This window comes from Carassius gibelio, chromosome B22 (assembly GCF_023724105.1).
Source record: "Carassius gibelio isolate Cgi1373 ecotype wild population from Czech Republic chromosome B22, carGib1.2-hapl.c, whole genome shotgun sequence".
In the NCBI taxonomy this organism is placed as follows: Eukaryota; Metazoa; Chordata; class Actinopteri; order Cypriniformes; family Cyprinidae; genus Carassius; species Carassius gibelio.
The window spans coordinates 15214364-15238829 of record NC_068417.1 but is presented as its reverse complement, the minus strand read 5'-3'; the positions used below and the strand labels follow the sequence as shown (position 1 = coordinate 15238829).

Genomic DNA, 24466 nt, shown 5'->3' with positions numbered 1-24466 from the left:
AAATTGTTCAGTGTAAAGTCTGATCTAATGTCCCGCTGCTGTCTGCTGAAAACACTCAACCTGATGATCTGGTGATGAATCCTCTTCTATATATATATATAGCTTAATATATTCAAAATGGCAGAAGGTAATAGGGGATGCATCATGTGCCTCAGGGATAAGTGTTAAAGTGTTTAAAAAAACAGACAGCTACAAAAAGTATCTTTCAAATAAATAGGAAATCCAAAGGGGATATCATTTCTGCCTATGAGCCTATATGATTCTGCCTTATTTTCTATGTTTTATTAAAATTATGATATAATTTACACCGAATGGTATTATTGAATATAAATATTAAATAGTCTTCAGATTTTATAATTTATTTCAACACGTACAGTCTATATTTATAAATTAGGTAATATAAAAGTGTATGCATGGATACTGTATGGGTGCAGATATGTGTGTTTATGATGGTTGAGTGGGTGGTGGAAGTGTGAAGTGTGTGTGTGTGCTTGTATGTGTTTGTATTTGTGCTCACATGTGTATGAATACCCCCGCCACACACACACACACACACACACACACACACACACACACACATACACACACTGCCTCACACAGACCTGGTTCATAAACACACACTCTTATGTTTTGTTTGTTACATTTCACATTTCTGTGCCATCATAAAATCATAAAATAGCTTGTTATTGAATCTTCTTGTGTGTATTCAAACCATTTTCACTTAGCAAATATTTTAAAAACTTGTTTTTTTAAGACCACACATTTAGTTCTATTGATTCACTTTTAATACATTGTTGATAGAGTATATATAATATCTGTAAAATTCTAAAGCTCAAAGTTCAATGCCAAGTGAGATATTTGATTAAACAGAATTCGCCTACAAAAAACGACCCGTTTGGACTACAGCCCTCTAGTTCCTGTAGTAATGACGTCACTAAAAGAGTTTTTTGACTAACCTCCGCCCACATGAATTCACAAAAAGGGGGCGTGGCCTTGTTGCGCTCCGACGGAGAAGAAGGAAGAGCTGTGTTTGTCGCCATGTCGTTGAAACGCTGTTATTTTTATCTCTGAGTCCAATCATCTTTGTTTGGGCTTCCCAGGGACGCTGTTACTTGGAGATTAATGGTTACAATTTATGTTTAACTCGGTTCCGGAAAATTATAATCCACATGTAAAACTATGTGCAGCAAATGCTGAGGACAGCTTGCTGAGGACAACTTTTTAAATCTCAATCAGTTTAATGCCGGATTCGCACAAAGATTATTCTTGAAAGATGGAGCAGTTCCCTCTTTGTCTGGAGAAGGTGTTGTTTATGGACCTCAACTGGTAAGTGTATTTTATTATTTAAGTTGGTGCGTTTAACAGTTTCTGTAACTTATTACACAAAGGGCAACGCTGTTTAGCTTTGTTAACTAGATGGTAGGGCTGTGCAAAAAAACGAATGCGATTTTCATGTGCATCTAGTTAGTAAAAACGTCCTGTGACATCTCCTGCACACTTGCTTCTCAAAACTACTCCAAAACTAGTCCAATCGCGTTTGCAGGAGGGCAGCGTGCTGTAAGCTGCTGTCGAATCACAGCACAGGAACCGCTGGCCCAATCAGAACTCGTTACGTATTTCTGAAGGAGGGACTTTTTAGAACAAGGAAGACATCAGCCCATTTTTATGACAGTGAAAACAGCGGTATACAGATAGGTGAATTGTGTGAAAAATACTGTGTTTTTTTACACGCGAAACATGAACACATGTTATATTGCACACTGTAAACACAATCAAAGCTTCAAAAAAGCGCGTACAATGGGACCTTTAAAGTAAAAACAAACATATATATAAAAAATATATTACTTTGTGATTTAATAATTCATGCATCAGAGGGATATATATATATATACAGTATTGTTCAAAATAATAGCAGTACAATGTGACTAACCAGAATAATCAAGGTTTTTCGTATATTTTTTTTATTGCTACGTGGCAAACAAGTTACCAGTAGGTTCAGTAGATTCTCAGAAAACAAATGAGACCCAGCATTCATGATATGCACGCTCTTAAGGCTGTGCAATTGGGCAATTAGTTGAATTAGTTGAAAGGGGTGTGTTCAAAAAAATAGCAGTGTGGCATTCAATCACTGAGGTCATCAATTTTGTGAAGAAACAGGTGTGAATCAGGTGGCCCCTATTTAAGGATGAAGCCAACACTTGTTGAACATGCATTTGAAAGCTGAGGAAAATGGGTCGTTCAAGACATTGTTCAGAAGAACAGCGTACTTTGATTAAAAAGTTGATTAGAGAGGGGAAAACCTATAAAGAGGTGCAAAAAATGATAGGCTGTTCAGCTAAAATGATCTCCAATGCCTTAAAATGGAGAGCAAAACCAGAGAGACGTGGAAGAAAACGGAAGACAACCATCAAAATGGATTGAAGAATAACCAGAATGGCAAAGGCTCAGCCAATGATCACCTCCAGGATGATCAAAGACAGTCTGGAGTTACCTGTAAGTACTGTGACAGTTAGAAGACGTCTGTGTGAAGCTAATCTATTTTCAAGAATCCCCCGCAAAGTCCCTCTGTTAAAAAAAAGGCATGTGCAGAAGAGGTTACAATTTGCCAAAGAACACATCAACTGGCCTAAAGAGAAATGGAGGAACATTTTGTGGACTGATGAGAGTAAAATTTTTCTTTTTGGGTCCAAGGGCCACAGGCAGTTTGTGAGACGACCCCCAAACTCTGAATTCAAGCCACAGTACACAGTGAAGACAGTGAAGCATGGAGGTGCAAGCATCATGATATGGGCATGTTTCTCCTACTATGGTGTTGGGCCTATTTATCGCATACCAGGGATCATGGATCAGTTTGCATATGTTAAAATACTTGAAGAGGTCATGTTGCCCTATGCTGAAGAGGACATGCCCTTGAAATGGTTGTTTCAACAAGACAATGACCCAAAACACACTAGTAAACGGGCAAAGTCTTGGTTCCAAACCAACAAAATTAATGTTATGGAGTGGCCAGCCCAATCTCCAGACCTTAATCCAATTGAGAACTTGTGGGGTGATATCAAAAATGCTGTTTCTGAAGCAAAACCAAGAAATGTGAATGAATTGTGGAATGTTGTTAAAGAATCATGGAGTGGAATAACAGCTGAGAGGTGCCACAAGTTGGTTGACTCCATGCCACACAGATGTCAAGCAGTTTTAAAAAACTGTGGTCATACAACTAAATATTAGTTTAGTGATTCACAGGATTGCTAAATCCCAGAAAAAAAAAAATGTTTGTACAAAATAGTTTTGAGTTTGTACAGTCAAAGGTAGACACTGCATTTTCTTTGAACACACCCCTTTCAACTAATTGCCCAATTGCACAGCCTTAAGAGCGTGCATATCATGAATGCTGGGTCTTGTTTGTTTTCTGACAATCTACTGAACCTACTGGTAACTTGTTTGCCACGTAGCAATAAAAAATATACTAAAAACCTTGATTATTCTGGTTAGTCACATTGTACTGCTATTATTTTGAACAATACTGTATTTCCATAATAAAACATCAGAAAATGTTTTGAGTAATGAGTGAATTACTCTTGCCCTCTACATGCTCCTTTTTTTTAGAACCTTTGAAATAAGAAAATGTTGTCATGCCCAAAATGCTTTTTCGGCATATACAGATGCTTTGGAGGGCATTTTCTCTGGGTTATATTTCCATAATATAACATTAGAAAATGTTCTAATGCAGGATTTTGTTAGAGAGTGAATTACTCCTGCCCTCTACATGCTCATTATTTTGAAAACCTTTCAAACAAAATAATTATGACATGCTCAATATGCTTTTTCGTCAAATACAGATGCTTTGGAGGGCATTTTCTCTGGGTTATATTTCCATAATAAAAAAATCAGAAGATGGTCTAATAAAGGATTTCGTTAGATAGTGAATTACTCTTGCCCTGTAGGTGCACCTTTTTTTGAGAACCTTTTAAATAACAAAATGATGACATGCCCAATATGATTTGTCAGAATACAGTTGAGTAGGGCACGTTTCTTCAACAGCACATCAGAAATTGCAGTAATACAAGATTTTGTGTGACAGTTAAATAATGTATATGTTTATTTAATCTTTTACAGTAATGGATACATTTAATAAAGAATACATAAGAGCTGCAAACAATATTATCTTGTTCCATTCATACAGGGTATGTTGAAAAAGACATTGAGTAAGGCATGGCATTTAAATAAAAAAAGAACTCTGCCTGAATCAGTCACGTGCATCATTTATTGAAACATACAATACATTTTTACAGAACTTTATATTTTTAACGTTCATTGTTAACTGCTGTCTGAAGCATGCCAGTTTTGAGCAACTGTCCCTTTAAAAAATACAACCAATAGCACTGAAGGGGAAGGATTAACAACCACTGACATTTTTAAGGTGGAACCGATAAGGAGCTGGCGAATAAGGAGCTGGAGTCAGCCTCGTCCGTAAAGGGACATGCAGATGCTCATCTAGTAAAAGATGTGGTAAAAGAAAGTTGGGAGCATGAATATGCAAGTTTTAATAGTTTTGGATGGAATGCTGATAAAGTTGCCAAAGATATTGGAATAGATGGTATAGTCATGAATCATACGGTAATTACACCAAGTGTACCCCCTTGGATGTACAAAATGCCTTTAGTGGATCTACAATTAAACATCATAAAGAATGAAAAGGGAAGGTGTGTATCTATGAATATAGCAGTGGTAAATTATTTGAATCAGAACTATAACAATAGAGTTCAGATATTTACTGATGGGTCTAAAAATCCTCAATCTGGTTATACAGCAGCAGCAATATATATACCTCATATTGAACAAAGTACTGTTAAAAGGCTGTCTAATGATATATCAGTATTTACAACAGAACTTATGGCAATATTCATAGCAATGATATGGGTAGAAGAATCTAATATTAAGGATACAGTCATATGCTCTGATTCATTCTCAGCTTTGTGCAGCTTAAAGAGTGGAATGTCAGATGCTAGACAAGATATCTTATACGATATATTACAGATTTTGTACAGAATAAATCCACTAGACAAAAATATATCATTTTTATGGGTACCAGCTCATGTTGGAGTAGAGGGAAATGAGATAGTGGACAAACTGGCAAAAACAGGATTAAAAAAGGATGAAGTCTACATAGAGATTCCATTAAGCAAAGCTGAAGCTAAGTGCATTGTAAGAAAAGCTGTTATAAATATCTGGCAAGACAACTGGAATAAGGAGTTAAAAGGAAGACATCTGTACAATATTCAGGATACAGTGGGGAGTGAAAGGAGAAAATATGGATCCAGAAGAGATGATACAATTATCTCGAGGATACACATTGGGCACACCAGATTAAATTATTATTTACACATGTTAGGTAAAAGTGAGACAGATGGGTGCATCCATTGCGGGGTGGCAGAAACAGTGGAGCATGTGCTTGTTCAATGTCAAGCATATATAGTGAGGAACGAGCTCAACTTGTGGAAGATCTAAAGGAACTGAAAGTTCAGCTAGCAATAAAATATTTATTTCAGAGTGCACAGATACAACCAAAAGTTTACACTATTTTATTTAAATATTTGAGGTTGATAAACAGAATATAAGGTTACACAAATTAGTTTTTTTTTTTTTTTTTTCACTCTAGGTATTCACACTCCATCCCAGTAGGTGGCGGAAATGCACCAAAAGCTGGTTTGCCAACCGCCAATAAACAATAAAAGAAGAAGAAGAAGAAGAAGGAGCATATTGGACCAGGATGTGAAAGCAGCGTTAGTTCAGGATTGTAGAGGTAGAAGACACGAGCAAAATATAATGAACCTCGATGAAAAATATTTAAATTAAAATATCGATTCAATAACAATTGTATCGATCCGATACCAATACCAGTGTTGGCATCGATACTATCGATAGATTCTGGCAGGGAGTCGGAATTCGGCACAAAACCGTTTCCGACACAGCATTTGTTTCACTGTACATCAATTATTATTTTTTATTATTGTAAGGGGTAGGTTTAGGGTTAGGTAGGCAAGACTCGTCATACAATTACATGACACCAAAGGATTTTTGAAAAAAAAAAAACACGAATGATCAGTGACTTTCACTTTCACTTCGAGTCAGGACAACCTATATTCTCCATAGAACCTGCGTTCATTTTTTTTGTGGAAAAGTGGTGAAAATGAAGATCTCCGTATTACTCGGAATGTGTGCACTCTTCCTGTCTGGTAAGAAATGTATTTGTGACACCATTTTTTAATTTAAAAGATAAAAACAAATGGGGCTGTGACGTAGACTTTATAATTTTGTGCCAGTTTTGATGAATGTACCACTCGTTATAGCTGTTTTGAATTGCTCAGTGTTTCAGATTACACGGTGATAAACATGACCCCATTTAAGCTTCTGTTTTCTGTATGTTTGTCCGTCCGTGGTCCCGTTCCTCAAGGCCTACTCTCGGCCTATAGCGTCCCGAAATTTCCGGATTAATGCAGAAACATGATGTTCAATTCCGTCGCTATTGTAAAGAGCAATGTCACTTATTATGAGTATTTAACAGTAGGGTCGATATAAAGTATCTTATTTTGTTCGCTGTTTTTAAAGGCTGGCTCTTGTGGGACGGAAGGTTTGGGCCCAGCCGGCATTTCAACGTTGATTCATAAAAAACAAATGGCGCTGTGACGTAGACTTTATAATTTTGTGCCAGTTTTGATGAATGTACCACTCGCTATAGCTGTTTTGAGTTGCTGAGTGTTTCAGATTACACGGTGATAGACATGACCCCATTTAAGCTTCTGTTTTCTGTATGTTTGTCCGTCCGTGGTCCCGTTCCTCAAGGCCTACTCTCGGCCTATAGCGTCCGGAAATTTCCGGATTAATGCAGAAACATGATGTTCAATTCCGTCGCTATTGTAAAGAGCAATGTCACTTATTATGAGTATTTAACAGTAGGGTCGATATAAAGTATCTTATTTTGTTCGCTGTTTTAAAGGCTGGCTCTTGTGGGACGGAAGGTTTGGGCCCAGCCGGCATTTCAACGTTGATTCATAAAAAACAAATGGCGCTGTGACGTAGACTTTATAATTTTGTGCCAGTTTTGATGAATGTACCACTCGCTAAAGCTGTTTTGAGTTGCTGAGTGTTTCAGATTACACGGTGATAGACATGACCCCATTTAAGCTTCTGTTTTCTGTATGTTTGTCCGTCCGTGGTCCCGTTCCTCAAGGCCTACTCTCGGCCTATAGCGTCCGGAAATTTCCGGATTAATGCAGAAACATGGTTCAATTCCGTCGCTATTGTAAAGAGCAATGTCACTTATTATGAGTATTTAACAGTAGGGTCGATATAAAGTATCTTATTTTGTTCGCTGTTTTTAAAGGCTGGCTCTTGTGGGACGGAAGGTTTGGGTCCAGCCGGCATTTCAACGTTGATTCATCGTTGAAACAACCTCCGGTACCAGGGTTAAATCAACGTTGAATTACCTTTCGATTTTGCAAATGATCAACTTTGAAATCACGACGTTAATTTGCCATTGAAATCGCGACGCTGTTTCACCGTCTTAGTACATTCATCACGAGTGAATTATGGTCGTTCTGCAGAGGATGCATGGACGTCTTGTTAAAACATGTAGAATAACAATTCAAATTCATTAATATTTAAAGGTTTTTGTCAAATAATTTGGAATATTTTTGCATATAAATGCATTTTTTTTTTTTTTTACAAACCCTTGTACCTTTATGACTGAAACCAGTTAATCTTTTATGATGGTACACTCTCATTACAAGATCTGTGTAAATTTGTGCAGTGAAAATTTGCTGAACCGTTTGAAAAGGGAACATTCAACCAGGGACGCTGTCATGGGAGGGAAGATTAGGACAGATTAGGGTGTGGGCAGTGTCTTTTTAAACCTTGTGGAATGCAGAATCTGATTTCTACGGAACGGGACTCTAAAATGTTAGACTCAACAGCCTCGTGCATATAGTGTGGTTGTGCTTCGGGTGATCCTTGAAAGAGTCCCAGCTCTAGGTCCTTTCTGACGCCGTCAAGTCACCTTTATTTAAAGCGCTTTTAAACCAAAACATTGCGTCAAAGCAACTGAACAACATAAATAAGGAAAACAGTGTGTCAATAATGCAAAATAACAGTTAAAGGCAGTTCATCATTTAATTCAATGATGTCATCTCTGTTCAGTTTAAATAGTGTCTGTGCATTTATTTGCAATCAAATCAATGATATCGCTGTAGATGAAGTGTCCCCAACTAAGCAAGCCAGAGGCGGCAGCGGCAAGGAACCGAAACTCCATCGTTGACCCACATAGCAACATGCAGCGTGGAATGATGGCCTATCTGAGCCACAAAATCTGTCTATATTACAAATGAAGTATTTTCAGCCTTAATAAGCCTGTTAACAAGCAGAATCACTGAAGGAAAGAAAAGAACAGGAAAAGAGACAAGCAGAAACACAAGAACTACAACTGACTTTAGCCACAACCTTAAATTAAATCAACTGAAGATAAAAGAAGACATTAAATCACTCGATCTCAGCAGAGGAGGATTAAACAACTCCACAAACTGCATTACCAGCTTCACTTATTACTAACCAGACTTACTTTATTTCTGTTACACATCTACAAAAGTTTTATTGAGAATAATGAGTACATTTAAAACTGAGGCAGTTTTATTCCTAATAAGAATATTTATTGTTGTCAGCCACTTTAACATTGTAAATACACCGTTTGAACATTAACACTGGACTGTGCTTACATACAGGTAACGTAAATAATTATCCTGTGTAACCACTAGAGCTGACCTGAAACTGAGAACCACTGCTTTAAACAATCCTAATTAATTTTTTTAATTCATTTTTTTATTAATTCATTTAAATTGTACCAAAATTTGCAATTATATTTTTCAGAAAACCCTTTGATACTATTATTAGGGTTGCCACCCATACCCTTAAAATATGGAATCGTCCCGTATTTGAGAATAAAATCGCGCGTCCCACAATTGTATCAATACGCGTTGAATCAATATGTATTTACACTGTAAAAAATTGACTGTAAAATTTACAGTAACTTACTGGCAACTTTGGTTGCCAGCAAGATTGTAAAATTTACAAGAGTACTGTAAATCATTAACTACAAATGTACTGTAAAATTTACAGTAACTTACTGGCAACTTTGGTTGCCAGCAAGATTGTAAAATTTCCAAGAGTACTGTAAATCATTAACTACAATTGCACTGTAAAAAACACAGCACACTGCCTTATATACATGTATATATGCTGTACATTTTTTACAGCTGTAACTAAAATTAAAGTCAAAATAATGTTTATGAATGCAAGTGAAATTACAAAAGCAACAATGAACTTACATGTACTGCTATACATTTTAGAGTAAATTAGAGCATTTGATGTGGAATTCAATTCACTATTTGTTTGCTGCAAGTTAAAGCATTTTTGTCAAATAAAACTCACAATAACAGGTTGATTTACATAAATTTATTGTAATGGTTAACACAACCAGATTCCAAAATATATTTAGTGAAACAATAATAATAAAAAAAAGGTGATTGCACATTAAATGCAAGGCTTTAGCTTTGGTTCATTAATATAACAAATTTATTGTGCAATAATGGCTATTTATTGATAGTTCACCCAAATAGCAAATTATGTCATTAATAACTCACCCATGTCGTTCCAAACCCTTGAGACCTCCGTTTATCTTCTGAACACAGTTTAAGATATTTTAGATTTAGTCCAAGAGCTCTCTGTCCCTCCATTGAAGCTGTGTGTACGGTCTACTGTCCATGTCCAGAAAGGTAAGAAAAACATCATCCAAGTAGTCCATGTGACATCAGAGGGTCCTTAGAATTTGTTGAAGCATCGAAAATACATTTTGGTCCAAAAATAGCAAAAACTACGACTTGACATGTCTTCTATTCCATGTCTGTTGTGAGAGAGAGTTCAAAAAGCAGTTTGTGATATCCGGTTCACGAACGAATCATTCGATGTACAAGCCATTCAAAGTCCATTCGTTTACGCAACAGTGTGCATACATGTGGGTTCATTCCATGCATTTTCTTGTCTCACTTTCCAGCAGCATCTTTTGATCCAGTTTCCGGGGTTGATGCCTACAAGTCCTCTGTGGAAAACAAACAAAACACACCATCTAATTATCAAAAACATTATAAACTTAAAAATAAAATACAAAATTACTCCGACAATTCAAATTATATTTAATTTCAATAAAGAGTTAGGGTCATTTAATCTGATCAGAAATTAATTTAAAAATATTTTGCCTTCCATGTTCACAATAAACAAAATGTACAGATTATATTATACAGATTTAAAATCACATTTCAAAAAAATTTGGCTATAGAACATGTAAATCATTGCACACTGCAATGCACTGCATCTAGTGCATTGTCTACAGGAAGACTGCAGTGATTATACAGGTCCTTCTCAAAAAATTACCATATTGTGAGAAAAGTTCATTATTTTCCATAATGTAATGATAAAAATTAAACTTTCATATATTTTAGATTCATTGCACACCAACTGAAATATTTCAGGTCTTTTATTGTTTTAATACTGATCATTTTGGCATACAGCTCATGAAAACCCAAAATTCCCATCTCAATAAATTAGCATAAATCATCCAACCAATAAAAGAAAAGTGTTTTTAATACAAAACAAGTCAACCTTCAAATAATTATGTTCAGTTATGCACTCAATACTTGGTCGGGAATCCTTTTGCAGAAATGACTGCGTGGCATGGAGGGAATCAGCCTGTGGCACTGCTGAGGTGTTATGGAGGCCCAGGATGCTTCAAAAGTGGCCTTAAGCTCATCCAGAGTGTTGGGCCTTGCGTCTCTCAACTTTCTCTTTACAACATCTCACAGATTCTCTATGGGGTTCAGGTCAGGAGAGTTGGCAGGCCAATTAAGCACAGTAATACCGTGGTCAGTAAACCATTTACCAGTGGTTTTGGCACTGTGAGCAGGTGTCAGGTCGTGCAGAAAAACGAAATCTTCATCTCCATTAAGCTTTTCAGCAGATGGAAGCATGAAGTGCTCCAAAATCTCCTGATAGCTAGCTGCATTGACCCTGCCCTTGATAAAACACAGTGGACCAACACCAGCAGCTGACATGGCACCCCAGACCATCACTGACTGTGGGTACATGACATTGGACTTCAGGTATTTTGGCATTTCCTTCTCCCCAGTCTTCCTCCAGACTCTGGCACCTTGATTTCCGAATGACATGAAAAATTTGCTTTCATCTGAAAAAAGTACTTTGGACCACTGAGCAACAGTCCAGTGCTGCTTCTCTGTAGCCCATTTCCTGCAGACGCCTGTGCACGGTGGCTCTGGATGTTTCTACTCCAGACTCAGTCCACTGCTTCCGCAGGTCCCCCAAGGTCTGGAATCGGTCCTTCTCCACAATCTTCCTCAGGGTCCGGTCACCTTTTCTCATTTTGCAATGTTTTTTGCCACACTTTTTCCTTCCCACAGACTTCCAACTGAGGTGCCTTGATACAGCACTCTGGGAACAGCCTATTCGTTCAGAAATTTCTTTCTGCGTCTTACCCTCTCGCTTGAGGGTGTCAATGATGGCCTTCTGGACAGCAGTCAGGTCGGCAGTCTTACCCATGATTGCGGTTTTGAGTAATGAACCAGGCTGGGAGTTTTTAAAAGCCTCAGGAATCTTTTGCAGGCGTTTAGAGTTAATTAGTTGATTCAGATGATTAGGTTAATAGCTCCTTTAGAGAACCTTTTCATGATATGCTATTTTTTTGAGATAGGAATTTTGGGTTTTCATGAGCTGTATGCCAAAATGATCAATATTAAAACAATAAAAGACCTGAAATATTTCAGTTGGTGTGCAATGAATCTAAAATATATGAAAGTTTAATTTTTATCGTTACATTATGGAAAATGAACTTTTATCACAATATGCTATTTTTTTTTTTAGAAGGACCTGTACATCTGTTAAATGATCTCAATAGATTTAAGATAAGGTACTTGTACTGTATTGGAAGTGCAACCACATGTTGTAAAATGCAATAAAATCAAGAATCTGTGATGTCAATACTCTTTCAACTTAACTGAAAAAAAAAGAAAAAAGTTCAAAAGAACATATTTCACTGACTAACTTGTGCAACATGCTCCAAAAACGTTGGGACAATATGGGACATTATAGAATTATTATTTTATTATCTTTCATTGTTATTTTAGTCATTATAATAATTTATTTTATTTTCTATATGGTTTTTGCATTGTTTGTAGCATATGAATTATTTGCATATGTATAATAGATTCTTTGTTACAGTTATGCTATACTTAACTGCTATACTCTTGGCATTCTACTTTTGCTAATTGAATCCAGGTGATTATTCCTAAATAGTCTACAACGAAAAAAGAGTGAATGTTTGCTGGAATGGAAGTACTGAAGAAAAGCAACTTCAAGTATCTGCTTGTGCTCGTCTAGTTTTTAATCCAGATGCACCTTGCACTTTTTAGTAACATACAGTGAATAGAATAATTCTCTATTCAGTATGTGGTTAGCAATTTTTTGTTGTTCATTTGAAAACTTTTCCATAAAATATCTAATTCAGATAACCTATCCTAAATTGAAAACCAAAAAAAAAAAAAAAAAAGTGAAAGTAACAAATTGAGTAAGATTTTATGCTCTGAAATACCTCTGAATAAATTCCAATGTGCATGCAGCGTCATCCTGATAAGCAAGATTTAACTTGTAATAGGTCGCAAACAATGCTGCCAGGCCCTCAACAAATGCCTCTGAAAATGGGCCCAGGACAACATCCACTTGTTTAGGGTCATGGATTCACCTATAAAAAATAAAATAAGAATATGGCAGGGCATAGATTAATAAGTGTTGTATAGCTCATGTTAAAGGGATAGTCTGAAAAGAATTAAATGAAGTGAAAATTACCATGATTTACTCGCGCTATCCTAGGAGTAAATTACTTTCTTCTTTCAGACAAATACAATCGGATTTACATAAGAGCTAGGACATTTTTTTTTTTTTTTATGAAGTGAATGACAGGCAAGATTTTGAAAGCCCAAAAAGTGCATCCATCGATCATAAAAGTACTCCACATGGCTCAGGCCTTCTGAAGAGAAGCGATGCATTGGTTTAAGAAAAATATCAATATTTTAAACCATATAAATTAATCCTTTCCTCTGGTAATTCAGGAAGTCATGGCCTAATGGTTAGAGAGTCGGACTCGCAATCGAAAGGTTGTGAGTTTGAGTCTTGGGCCGGCAGGAATTGTGGGTGGGTGGAGTGCATGTAAAGTTCTCTCTCCACCTTCAATGCCACGACTTAGGTGCCCTTGAGCAAGGTACTGAACCCCCAACTGCTCCCCGGGCGCTGCAGCATAAATGATGAACACTGCTCCGGGTGTGTGTTCACAGTGTGTGTGTTCACTGCTCTGTGTGTGTGCACTTTGGATGGGTTAAATGCGGAGTATGGGTCACCATACTTGGCTGAATGTCACGTCACTTTCAAGCAAAGCAAGCTTTTCTCTCAGTTTGCTAAGAAAATATTACTGCCCAATGTCATGGATGTTTTGAAATTATTCAACAATGCCTTGAATGGGATGGGGTTAAATTTCTAAGAAAAAGAGATTCATCCACAACTTCAGAAAGATTTTGATCTGCAACTTCTGATCTCTCACTCATGACATCTGAAACTGTGGTTTTCATGGTCATAGCAGGCTCTATCAGATGGTTTACAGAGCACATTTTTCATGTGTCCGTAATACAGGTGATGCAAATGTAGATCTAACCTTAAATGTCCTGTTGCAACCAAATGGGCACCGGATCTCCAGACCTGACTCAATATGGCTCTATAAATGAGACAATAGCTGTGTTAGGGTCCCACATTGTACTTCACAAAAGTCTACATGGCATTTAAATATTTTTAGCACACATCTGTACCTGATGCTCTTTAGCAGCAGACTGGGGATGTTCCCTGTGATTTCTGTATATGTGGGACTTCAATGAAGAAAACTTAGTGAAAATATGTGGGCAATCAGGTACAGCACATCTAAAACCAGATTTATGCTAATTTCTATGCAATTTCACATGCTGCACAAAACTCCGGATTATACCGCTCTCATTATTACAAAAGTGACAGATAAAAAATTTCAACTTTAAAAAAAATATAAACTTCACAAGCTAACAAATGCACAGCAATAAAGCATGTGCACTGCAAACGAACATTAATGGCTTGGCAATCAAGTTAAACACTATTTAACTGCATAAAACCTACACAATCAAGTATAAAGCTTAAAACGTTTAAAAGCTTACATGTGTAATACAACAATGTAAAAGAATTTTATACCGAGCGGTTATCAAAATTTTTATAGTAAAATAACAGCCAGGCCACACTTTGATGGCGAAGACAGCTGAGCTAATCGTTAATCTGTGACGACTCATCAAGCAAAACCATCATAAAATTGGACAAATAATCTAGATTATCAATTTTGCAACGTGGATGTAAAAGGATTCCATATTGTAGATGTAACACACCTGGACTCGCTCTCATTAGAGATCCTCCCCCTCCGGTAACCGTAGAGCACGAGGTGAGCGGCTGAGCGCCAAAATTTAGTGCTGGTGATGATGATGATGATGCAAGCGCATGGTGGAAAGTCCCAGCTTCTTCTTTTTTGGTGTTTATTGGCGGTTGGCAACCTAACTTATTGGTGCATTATCGCCACCAACTGGAATGGAATATGGATCAAGCTTCTTTTACTGTCTATGGGATCAAGTTGTTTGCTTTTATAATTTATATATATATATATATATATATTTTTTTTTAATTTATACAAAATTTAAATAAACATAAAAACCAAACAATAGAAAGTCCCAACTCCCAAGATGTCCACTAAAGATGACGAAAACATTTGCAACAGTTTTTTTCTTCTTCTTAAGAAAGCATTTACTGCAGAAGTCATAGGAACTTGCAATAACAGTGATCTACCTTAAAAAAAACACACACAGTATCTTATTGGACCTCTAAAATTCACAGCAATTATGAATGCTCCCACATGGCAAAATACAGTAATGCTGTAAAATTAAAAACACAGTAGTCTATTGTAAATATTTACTGTAAAAACTACAGCAATTTTTAACAGTGAGTATTTTGTCTTCAATGCATCCCATACAAATTATCCCACCTGAGGCACTTTTTTTCCAGGTTTTTTGTTTATCACCTCAATCTTTTTCTGATTGATTACATAATATTTCATAGGTTGACTATTTGTTAAGAAATAATGTTAAAAATGTTAATGAATCATGATATGGTATGATTTGTTGGTAACATTTTGCAATAAGGTTAATTTATTAAACATTAATGTTTTAACTAACATGAACTAACAATGAGTAAGTAATACATTTGTTACAGTATTTATTAATCTTTGATAAGGTTAGTTAATAGAAATAAAGCTGTTCATTGTTTGTTCATGTTAGTTCACGGTTCATTAACTAATATTAACAAGATTTTAATAAAGTATTATTAAATGTGGAAATTAACATGATCAAACATTAACAATTGCTGTATAAGTGCAGTTCATTATTAGTTAATGTCAATTATTGTAGTTAACTAATGAACCTTATTTTAAAGAGTTACTGATTTGTTTATTATGGTTAAGGTGTACAGTCAGACAAAGCATTATTTTAATAAGAGGGATATATTTAATAATAAAAATATAGTGCCTATGTGAAGCAAATGAACAACTTAACTAATTTAAATGATTGCATTATTCAATATGCTACTGTAGAATTAACAATAGACTATATAAAATAGTTACAATAATAGTAGTTAATAATAGAAATAATATTAAAAAAAAAAAAAAACGTACCAATAATAATAATAAAGAAATTGTGTTTTATATATGAATTTAGAAATGTTTGTAGATCGGTTATTTATTATGTCGTTAAACTAGCGCAGAGTTAACGCAGGTGTACCACATGGTTATAAGTTATAGCTGAGGTTGTGTTTAACCTTGTGGTATTTTTTATGAAAACATATTTTAAGTTGTGATTTACCATCACTGGCACGTCATTGGACCTGTGGTCATCGTGGCCCAGAGGGATGCCCCCCCCCCCCAGGTGTCCCTTATTTTTCTGTATTGAAAGTGGCAACCCTAACTATTATAAGAATAAAAACATATATATAACACACATTCACTGTAAAAAAAAAAAAAAAAAAAAGGCCTATTATCTATAATAAGTATACATAATTTTAAAGTGAAAAAAAGTGACATGAATTATACTTACTTAGAATTAATGCTCTACATTTAACCCAACCAAAGTACACACACACACACCATGATCACACTCCTGGAGCAGTGTTCATCATTTATGCTGCGGTGCCCTGGGAGCAATTGGGGGTTCAGTGCCTTGCTCAAGGACACCTAAGTCGTGGTATTACCGGCCCAAGTTTCGAACCCACAACCCTAGGGTTAGGAGTCAAACTCTCTAACCACTAGGCCACGACTTTATATTATTCAAATAGTCTAAATAAATAAAAGACCATAACATGGGTCAAATAACTTTTTTTATTAGTATTGAAAGTTTGTGTCCAAAGCACAAGGACATACGAAGTCTTGTATATTAACTTCTTTACTCAATGCAGTTTAGACTGAACTCAACACATGATACATAATGCATGTTAAATAAATCCAGTGTTAATTATACCTTCATACGTTAGCAGTCTTGTGGCATGAAGTCACATGTATTTAACATTTTTGTTTGTTTTTAAAGGAACTATTACGTGAAAATTACTATATTGCGTATTTTAACATCAACCTAATCCACTGGGCAAAGTTACGTCCAGTGGACGTCTTTTTATGTCATTGCAGACGTTGAAAAGACGTCCACTGAGGAGACAGAATGTTTTTATGAAGTCTTTTTTAAAAATGTTTTTTATGTCTTCTTTACGTCCGATATAGACGTTCACAGATCCTCCTTGATACTTGATTCATTTGAAGTCACTATTGTGTTCGAAAGTGTTTGGTTTAGTTGTGATCTTGGTCCAGTTACTTCTATATATTACTTGGGCCATACAATAGTTTGTATAAGTGCAATTGTATACATTATAAGCACACTATTTCAAAAAGTAATATAAACATTTTCTGTTAATATGCCGCTGATATCATGTCAGGGAGGGCAGGGGTGCACACTTCTGTCTGTGAGAAGCAGGGTCAGATTAAAGTGGTCAGGAGCCCCTAGACTGTGTGACCATACCTGAGAAATGTATTTAGTGCCATATATGCTCCACACGCAAATGGTAAGGTCAACTAATATACACACTCAAACACATGGCGGAAGCTAATCTTAAACTAGGGATGGACGTTTTCCGCAAATATCACATTCGAATATTTGAGGTCACAAAAAAAGAATATTTGAATATTCGTTGATTTAAATTAAGTTTAATGAGACAGACGTTATTTTTCAGCAACATTTATTGTTTCCGTCATTTTGAACAAGCTTACACACAATAAGCTTGAACAATACACATCATGTTTTGTAGCTGAAAACCTTTAGCAATGCGTGCAAACAAACAAAAGAACAGATTAAAAGCAAAAAAAAAAGTTAAGAAAGAAAAAACGTAAAGCAGCATGCAGCAATTAGGCTATTGTAGAACGTAGCCTACACTTAACTTTGAAACTGTTAGTAAATATTATTTTCTTTTGTTTTACATGTTCTTGTTAAAAAATACGGGCATGTAAACATGATTGGGGGAAAGTTGGCTCTTTAGTCTGTTAACAATAAGTCAGCCACGGAGAAAACGCGCTCTGACGGTACAGACGTTGTCGGGACTCACAAATAACGTGTGCTAAGCGAATACGTTCTGTGAAGCACTTCGTGTTTTAGTTTCACCACTGAATGGGATCTTCTTTCTTAGTTCTTAGGGGCCGTTCACATATCACGTCTTTTGCATGCTCAAGTTCGTTATTTCCAATGTAGGCGCGCGGTGTGCGCGCTCATAATGGAAGCGACGCAGTGCGACATGCTCGTTTTTTCCAGGCGCGTCCGCACCGCATCGAGTTAAAAACATCTCAACTTTTCAGAATGCTGCAAGCGCACCGCGGGTCATGTGAGAAGAACTAAACATTCAGCTTCATCCTTTCCTGTAACAACGTTGAAAGCTCAGCCAAGATGAAGGAACAGCTGATCATAGCTGTATATGGATTGCCATTTTGAAATAAATTTAGTAGTAGTTTTTTTGTGCTGCAAATCCATTTATCCTTTGCTGAAATTTCCGCGTCTTCATGGAGAGGATCACAGAAAGTGACCTTTTTTTTTTTTTTTTTTGCGAAATTCTAATATTATTTTTATTTATCGAATAATTAGAGCAGAACGAATATTCAAATGTTTGACTATCCGTGCACACCCCTATCTTAAACTATGGTTAATGTAGCAAAACCATGGTTTAACAATAGTAACCATGGTTCCCTTTCGAGGGAACTTCAAACTGCGTCCTCTTAGGGGTCGCTTTGGGGAACACCTCGTCGTGACCCGTGTCTGAAGCATACTTTGAAAAAATACCAATGCGTTGGCCGGCGAAAACCTCTGACGTCACTACCTGTGCAACTATAAATAAGCGACCGGAGCGCATGTCATTTATCTTCTTCGTCTTCAATGACTGTTTTGTTTGAAGCGTGCATCTGAGAAACGACCACAGTAAGGGCGATCATGGCATCCACTAGCAAGGAGTTTAAACAGTGCGTGCATCCATGTCGGCGTTATTTGACACCTGATGACACACACAGTCTTTGCGTCTCTTGTTTGGGCGAAGAGCATGCGCGGGATGTCCTTGAGGGGGCGATCTATTTGTAGTAAAATCATGGTTAATTTTCGTAAGGGTAGCTCCACCGTAAGAACATTTTGTTCATTTTAAATTTAAATACATAAATCTGGTCCTTTTTGAGAGCAGAATCAAGTGACTAGATAAATTAAGAAATATGTGTCCTTGTAAACAATTTTGTGCTAATAGTAATTTATTTATAGGTTGCATAGATGTGAATAGGATTGTAGGGCACAATTTTCACAATATGAATTCTTATAAAAGCTACAAATGCTCGTCAAGAGCAGGGAGTGATTTTCTCCTCGTCTTTTGTTGTTTGATTATCATTAAAGCCAACACTTAACTAAAGACACAAGACAGAAACAAGACACAAGATTTGGTTCATGAGGTTGAGATTTTTACACATTTCTTTTTTAAATCTCAATGAAGAAATATGCATTATCATATGCAGTAAAAGACAACAACACTCAAACATTGTTAAGGGGTTTTCCACAAACTCCACTGACTGGCTTCTCTCCTGAATGATTTCATGTGAGTCTCATCTGCTCACGTTTCATCCATTTACAGTTATTTTTTAGATGTACAAAACTGCTCATTATGCTACTCTTTACTGTCACATGGTATTTCTTATATTTTATTTCAATGTATTGCAAAATTGAGCACTGCACAAATAGTTTTACTTCCTGCTTCACTAGTCTATTCTTATAGTTTTACTGTTATTACAATACAATATATATATATTTTTTTCTAGTTATTTACAGGAAAGAAGTAAGCTATTTATGTGCAAGATATCCAATTTGATAGCATCAGGTTGGATATCTTGTACATAAATAGCTTACTTTTGTTTCACGAAACTAAGGGGATAGTTTTTTTTATCTCTTTAAAATAGGCTTTACTGAATGTCTCGGTGTCATGCAAAACCAAACACATTGACATTTTCCACAAAATACTTGGACAATCAACATGTATTTTGAAATGACAGGTAATGAGAAAATAAAAGCACTATTTTAATCTTAAACATGAAGTAGTATTATTAAGTGCTGATATGGAGGAAAGCTAGATTATTTACCAGCTGTTTAAACTGTTGTTAGTTAACAGGGGTTGAAGAGAATATGAAATTATGCAATGATCGCAATTGTTGTTTTTTTATTATTATTTATTTATTTATTTATTTATTTTGCATTACGAAATTTTCTATATCATCCTTGAGACTCATATTCAGAGTGAATATGTAAATCAATGATATTTATATGTTTGTATATTTGCTTGTTACACTAATAATCCAGGCATTATGAATCTGTTAAAAACATATCCTAACACTTTACTGATGTATATTTTTGTCCCACTATCCCAGATTTATAATTAATGTTCATTTCTTCAACAGCTGTTTTCAGTGCTGGTGAAGAAGTAGTGTCTGTTTCTGTGCCTGTGGAGGGAGATCAGGTCACTTTAAACACTGATGTGACATTAACCTCTCAACAAAGAATTAAATGGTACTTTAATAACATTCGCATCGCTCAGATAAATGGAGGTCAGAGTGAGATCTGTACAGATGAGTGTCCTGAGACACTCAGAGACAGACTGAAGCTGGATCATCAGACTGGATCTCTGACCATCATGAACACCAGAAACACAGACTCTGGACTTTATCAACTACAGATCATCAGCAACAGCATCAGTGAAAAGATCTTCAATGTTACTGTCACTGGTAAGTATGCATTGTGTCTCTGTCACCTTCACATGCATGTCAAATAATTAACACAACTAACACATGCTGTTCACAAAACTGTTATTAAACCGTATGAACAACCATAAAATATTTTTTTTTCAGCAATCTCTGCAATCTGATAAGTATCTTTCTTGTATAGTATTCTTTTCTAATGAAAAAATAAACAAAAAACAGAAACCAAGATAGATTTTTATTTCTGACACGGACTCACCCTATTTCATATTTAATATTTGTTTTAAAACATTCTGATGCTCAAGGTGGATCTTACAAAGTACATATATTTCACATTCTTAATTCTGTGTATTTCTTTAAAACTAATTTAGTGTGTTTTGTGAATGAATGTTAAAATATACTCCGCTACCAACATGGGTCGTGCTGTTGAAATGTGTGGGTAGACTAAATACATGCAACAACGGCTTCCAAAACTATCAAATATTAACAAGACTCAATATTTTCTCAGACATTCAGTGGGCTAATATTCATCAGAGGTCTAAGGGTCAATCTTTATCAACTACATAGAAACTATTCTTGATGTATATTTTTGTTCGACTATCCCAAATGTCATTTAGTATTATCAGTTTATTTCTTTTCAGGTGCGTCTGGTGCGGATAGAGACGAGTGTGTGATGGAGGGAGACTCAGTAACTCTAAACACTGATGTAAAAACAAACCAAAATGACAGAATTAGATGGTTTTATAATGACACTCGCATCGCTCAAATCACTGGAGATCTCATCTGTACAGATGTTCAAGGTACTGATAGATTCAGAGACAGACTGAAGCTGGATCATCAGACTGGATCTCTGACCATCACAGACATCACAACCACAGACTCTGGACTTTATCGTCTACAGATCATCAACATCAGTAGCAGCAGTGACAAGATCTTCAGTGTTTCTGTTTGTGGTGAGTCATTTAGACACAAGTCCCAGAATAAAAATAACCAAAACAGTTAAGAATTAAGGTTACACTGGATATAAAAGAATAGAAGCATTATAGATATATTTATATTGAAATTTATAAATAAACTCTTTATTAAGATATACGAACCTGTTTATCAAGAACTGGCTGTTCCAAAACGTTGTTGTTGTTTGTCCTTTTGACATTTATTTCTGTGAAAGTAAAAAAATAATAATATTTGATTGAATTGGTTTAATAATAATAATAATAATAATAATAGTATTTTTTAGCTGATAGTACTTTTTATTCTGTTTACCTGTATGCTAATTGCTGTTATTATGATTTCCCTTTATATCATAATCATAATAAGTAATGTTGATTCATTGCTGCACAGGGAATCACTTGTTTACTTTGTGTCTCTACATTGATGGTTATAATAAATATATATAATAACTGCACTTGTTTTTTTATTAATTGCACAGCTGTAATATTACATACACATTCATGTTCATATACAGTACATAGATCATATTAAACATCTGCTGTTAAAGCTGATTTTATAGTTTACACTTTTAAAACAGTTTGATATAAAGCAAAGAGTTGTGTGATGTTTTTCTTCCGCAAAAGATCCTCCAATCATCTGTTGGTTTGTGTTTCAGATGTTCCTGCTGCTGATCGAGAAGAAGTGACAAAGTCAGTGAAGGAGGGAGAATCTGTCACTTTGGATCCTGCCGTAGGAAGAATAGCATATAATGTGATGAGGTGGTATTTTAACGAGATTGTCATCGCTGAAATCACTGGAGATCAGAGTAAGATCTGTACAGATGTTGAGTGTGATGAGAGATTCAGAGACAGACTGCATCTGGATCATCAGACTGGATCTCTGACCATCACAAACACCAGAACCACAGACTCTGGAGAATATACACTACAGATCAGGAGCAGCAGCTTCAGCATTCACCGTCGTCGTCATCGCAGCATCACCATCGCCAGTGTGAAAAGTTTCATTGTTTCAGTCGTTGGTGAGTATAATTACACTTTACCTTGAGGAATTTTAAAATGTAGGTCAGTATTTTTAAATCCAGGCAGTAATAATGACTGTCTTGTCTTTGTTTCAGATTCAAGTTTGTTTTCAGGTGCTGTAGCTGTAATAGTTCTTGCTGTTCTGTGTGTGGCTGCTGCTGCTGCTGCTGTTGCTGTTGGTGCTGTGATTTTACTACCACCATAAAACGTTTTCACACTAGTTCCATAGGAAGTAAGTATTACAGTTGATTTAACAAGATATGTGATTTTATTGTGCAGATTGATTTAAAAGAACCCCATTACACTGCAAAATAATTATATGTTGTAAATACAAACATTATTGGAGTTATTTGTTACAAGAAAAATATAATTTCAGTTAAAATGTCATATTTAATTCAATCTATTACTTGCTTCCTTGTAATTATTTGTGAAATTTCCTAAGAATTTCAGTGTTTGACTACATTCATATTTTTATGTAGTTATAATAATATAATTTATTTCACCAATCCCAATTGGTGTTACAGCAAGTCAGGATGTTATGCAAATGAACACTTTAAAACCTTTTTTATCATGCTAATGAAAATTCACAGATGAGCTGGTCTCAAAAACAATAAAACACAAATTAGCTTATAAACTAAATCACAAATAATAAAACAAAAATTGCAAATTTATTTGAAGAGCTAGTAGGGTGTGCAATAACCAGCTCTGTTAATAACACTTACTTCAATTCTCATTGCTTTATAGGCATTATATACTTAGATCCTATGGAATGTCAAAGCTGACATAATTAGAAATAATAAAAATAAAATAAAAATAAAGAAATGAACAAAGAAATGTAAAAAAAGTAAAATATAAATACATATATAAATAAATGTACAAAGTAATATATATATATATATATATATATATAATATTTATTAAATTAATTTTTTTCCAAAAAATTTCTTAATTTCTTTGTACATAGGGTAATGAGGAGGGTGTGTTTTACTGCTAATAATACTTACTTCAATTCATATTGCTTTATTGACAAGTTATGATTAGATACTATGGAATGTCAAAGCCGACATAATTAGAAATAATAAATAAATACAGTAAAAACAGTAAAAAAGCAAATATAAAGCAAATATAAATAAATATATAAATAAATGTAAAAAGAAAAGTAAAAATAAATAATAATTTATTTATAATTGTATTTCTTATGTATTTTTATTAAATTCCACATTTATTTACACTTTTATTTATTTCCACATTTATTTTTACATTTCTTTTTATGTAGGGTAATGAGGAGGGCGTATTTTACCTCGAACCAGAGTAGGCCAGGCAACACTGTTGATAGTGAAGGATGAATGACTTAGATGGGCAATATGGTCAAAATCTTATATCACAGATCAGATCAGACTACAGACAGTGCACTGGGGCCCATACCACATATCAATACCACCAAATATTAATAATACAATATAATTAATGTACTTTAATAGCCTAGTGGTAGGACTTCTAACAAGCATTTCTGAGGTCCTGTGTTCTAATCCATCCTCATTTAGATTTTTTTTTTTCTCATTAAAACCAAAGGTGTTCATTGTTGATTGTATATCAAGAGCAAGGACACGTTTGTGTGCATTTGTTTTGTGCTATGATGAAATGTTATCTTATGAACTATGCAAATGATACTGTTATCGATACTTGCATTGTTTTATCTCCGTATACTTCAATGTTAATGACGAATTAGAAGCTGCTGCTAATCATTTCCCTTCATTGAAATATGTGGCCGACATTTGCTCGACGTGCGAGTGATATCCAGCACATGTGCGGTGTGTGTGTTTTCGTGCAGTCAGTCATCGCAGCAAAAGTGAAATATTCAAAAGTGTGGGCTCTCGTTACAAAACTCAGTTGCAACATATGTCTGGTGCAACATATGCAGTAGTGTAATAGTGAAAGAAGGAGGCAACGCAAGTAATATAATAAAAAAACT

At 35.4% G+C, this 24466-nt stretch overlaps 1 protein-coding gene across 2 annotated transcripts in view; it reads left to right on the top strand.

Annotated features, from left to right (window-relative positions):
- The window catches only part of LOC127987191 (dentin sialophosphoprotein), a 221890-nt gene that overhangs the window by 144929 nt on the left and 52495 nt on the right, over positions 1–24466 (top strand). The window contains exons 1-2 of one of the 2 annotated variants that reach the window (XM_052589441.1): positions 5786–6233; positions 20228–20551. The exons of the other annotated variant lie outside the window; for it this stretch is intronic. Coding sequence (XP_052445401.1) covers positions 6188–6233; positions 20228–20551 — 370 coding nt within the window. The 5' untranslated portion in view covers positions 5786–6187. Of the gene's footprint in view, positions 1–5785; positions 6234–20227; positions 20552–24466 lie in introns of those variants that run through there. 2 annotated transcript variants of the gene reach the window in all.